Here is a 2,001-nt window from a genome sequence, read left to right as displayed (position 1 = left end):
CCAGCCCTGCAACAAGTGCGTGAAGAGATATAAATCTGGGTACTTGAAAGCGGACTTGCTTTAAAGACTTTTGCTAAGAACAGTGCTGATTAGTTAACGGTTGATCACTCACAATTTCTCCAGCTTACATGGTTTAAAAAGGTCCAAATACCCTCCGACTGCAGCTACAGTGGGAGAGTTGGCTCATCATCTCCACCAACTTATGGCAGAGAAGATCACTGGGTGCACTCTATCCACACTGGGGGACCTACATAGCTCTTACTGTCTAAGGAGAGCCAACGCCATTCTAAAGGACGCATCCCACCCTGGACACTCTCTGTTTGAGCTGCTGCCATCAGGCAGACGGTACAGGGCCATTACAGCAAGTACAAACACAGTGGAACCTTGGTTTAAGAACAACTTGGTTTAAAAATAACTCCATTTAAGAACATATTTTTTGAAGGAAAAATCCCTCACTTTTCGAACAAAGTCTTGGTTCAAGAACACCTCCGGGGCCGTAGGTGGCGGCAATGCACCACGCTGGGCTGCAATCTGCAAATAAACCAGCAAAAAGAAGAAGAAGCAAGCAAATCCATCTTTGGATGTTTATTAAGTCATGTTTTTGGGGACTGCGCAGTGTTTTACTTTGTTGTGAGTATTAAAAAGTTATGAGCCGCATATTTTTTTCCAGTAATCATACATTAAGTGGAACTAACAGGTGAAGCTACCGACAGCTAAAAGTGCTAACGCTGTTAGCGTACAACATTAAATCCGACCAGAGTTCGGTTCAGAAGTTCAATTACCTGATATTCTTATGGTCTCTTCTGTACAGCTAAGGTGAAATTAAATTGCCTATTTTATTTTTATAATTACTGTACAGTATTTTGTGTAAGATACTATGCATATTTTTTGTATTTTTATACCTTTTATGCATGAAATGCTGTTAAAAAAAAGGTAAAAACACAGTATTCTTTTTGGGGCCAGGAAACGATTAATCCATTTAACATTGTTTCTTAAGGGAAAATTGTTTTCGGTTTAAGAAAAACTCTGTTTAAGAACAACATTTAGGAACCATTTAAGTTCTAAAACAGAGATTCCACTGTAGATTGAAAAACAGTTTTGACGCAACTGCTGTTAGAATGCCACTGGAACCAAATAGCCACGTGACAGCCCACACTTGAAATGAGTGCAGTATTTGTTTATGTGCAATGTCCACTGCCACTGAAATATCCACACTTTTGTAGATACGTTTCTCGTTTTTATATGCAATCTCTTTTTCGCTACTGTGTTCTTATATTTTTTTTAAATTTATGCTCTGGACATAAAATTTAACCCAATGGAAAAAAAGTATGTGTCTGCACGTGGTTTACTCAGATTCATATTTGTCCTGAAAAGGCTTGCACCTTACCTTTCATTGTACTTGTTACAATGACAATAAAGCATCTGTATCTATAAGATTTTCAACATTATAGCTTCAGATATTGTAATTTGCTACTGTTTTGTAGGGAAGCATCTGCAACAGACCTAGAATAGTCAGATTTACAGCTACACAAGCATCAAGACTCATTCTTACAGCCCAGAGTGAGGATATAAATAGCTCATGATTGTCACAAAGGATGACTGATGGGTTCATTGAGATATACGGCATATTTGCTAGTAACCAGTTTGTCTATATTCGATGCTATAATGATCCTATCATATTAGTCGCTAAAATAGCTTGTTCGTTTGAGGGTTAAAGGAGATGGGCCATAAGGAACAACAAATAAAGCGAGATGTGACAATACGTTGGAACCGACAATTTGAGATGCCAAGAAGCACACATCTGCACGGATGCCGATTTTGTGGGGAAGAACATCTCCCTGATGCAGGGTCGTCAGCTGGGTACCAGCAATCCTTGACGTTTCGCCCCTTTGAACCCGGAACATCTCCTGGTGGCGGGGCAGTGACTGGGACATCTCCCAGAGGCCCCCTGCAGCCTGCCCTTGAGCTAGGTTGTGCCCCAGCATGTATCCCTCCTTTTGA

The 2,001-nt window shown here is 40.4% G+C and overlaps 1 protein-coding gene across 2 annotated transcripts in view; it reads left to right on the top strand.

Moving 5' to 3' along the window:
- Positions 1-555: 555 nt before the first annotated feature.
- The window catches only part of srd5a1 (steroid-5-alpha-reductase, alpha polypeptide 1 (3-oxo-5 alpha-steroid delta 4-dehydrogenase alpha 1)), an 8,246-nt gene continuing 6,800 nt past the window's right edge, over positions 556-2,001 (top strand). Inside the window, exon 1 of one of the 2 annotated variants that reach the window (XM_034160811.1) lies at positions 556-630. In XM_034160811.1, the coding sequence (XP_034016702.1) occupies positions 596-630 (35 nt within the window). In that variant the 5' untranslated portion in view covers positions 556-595. The other variant, XM_034160812.1, reaches the window with a different exon arrangement.

The sequence above is a fragment of the Thalassophryne amazonica genome, chromosome 20 (assembly GCF_902500255.1).
Source record: "Thalassophryne amazonica chromosome 20, fThaAma1.1, whole genome shotgun sequence".
Taxonomy (NCBI): Eukaryota; Metazoa; Chordata; class Actinopteri; order Batrachoidiformes; family Batrachoididae; genus Thalassophryne; species Thalassophryne amazonica.
The sequence above is the reverse complement of the archived record's forward strand: the minus strand, read 5'-3'. Positions and strand labels throughout refer to the sequence as shown.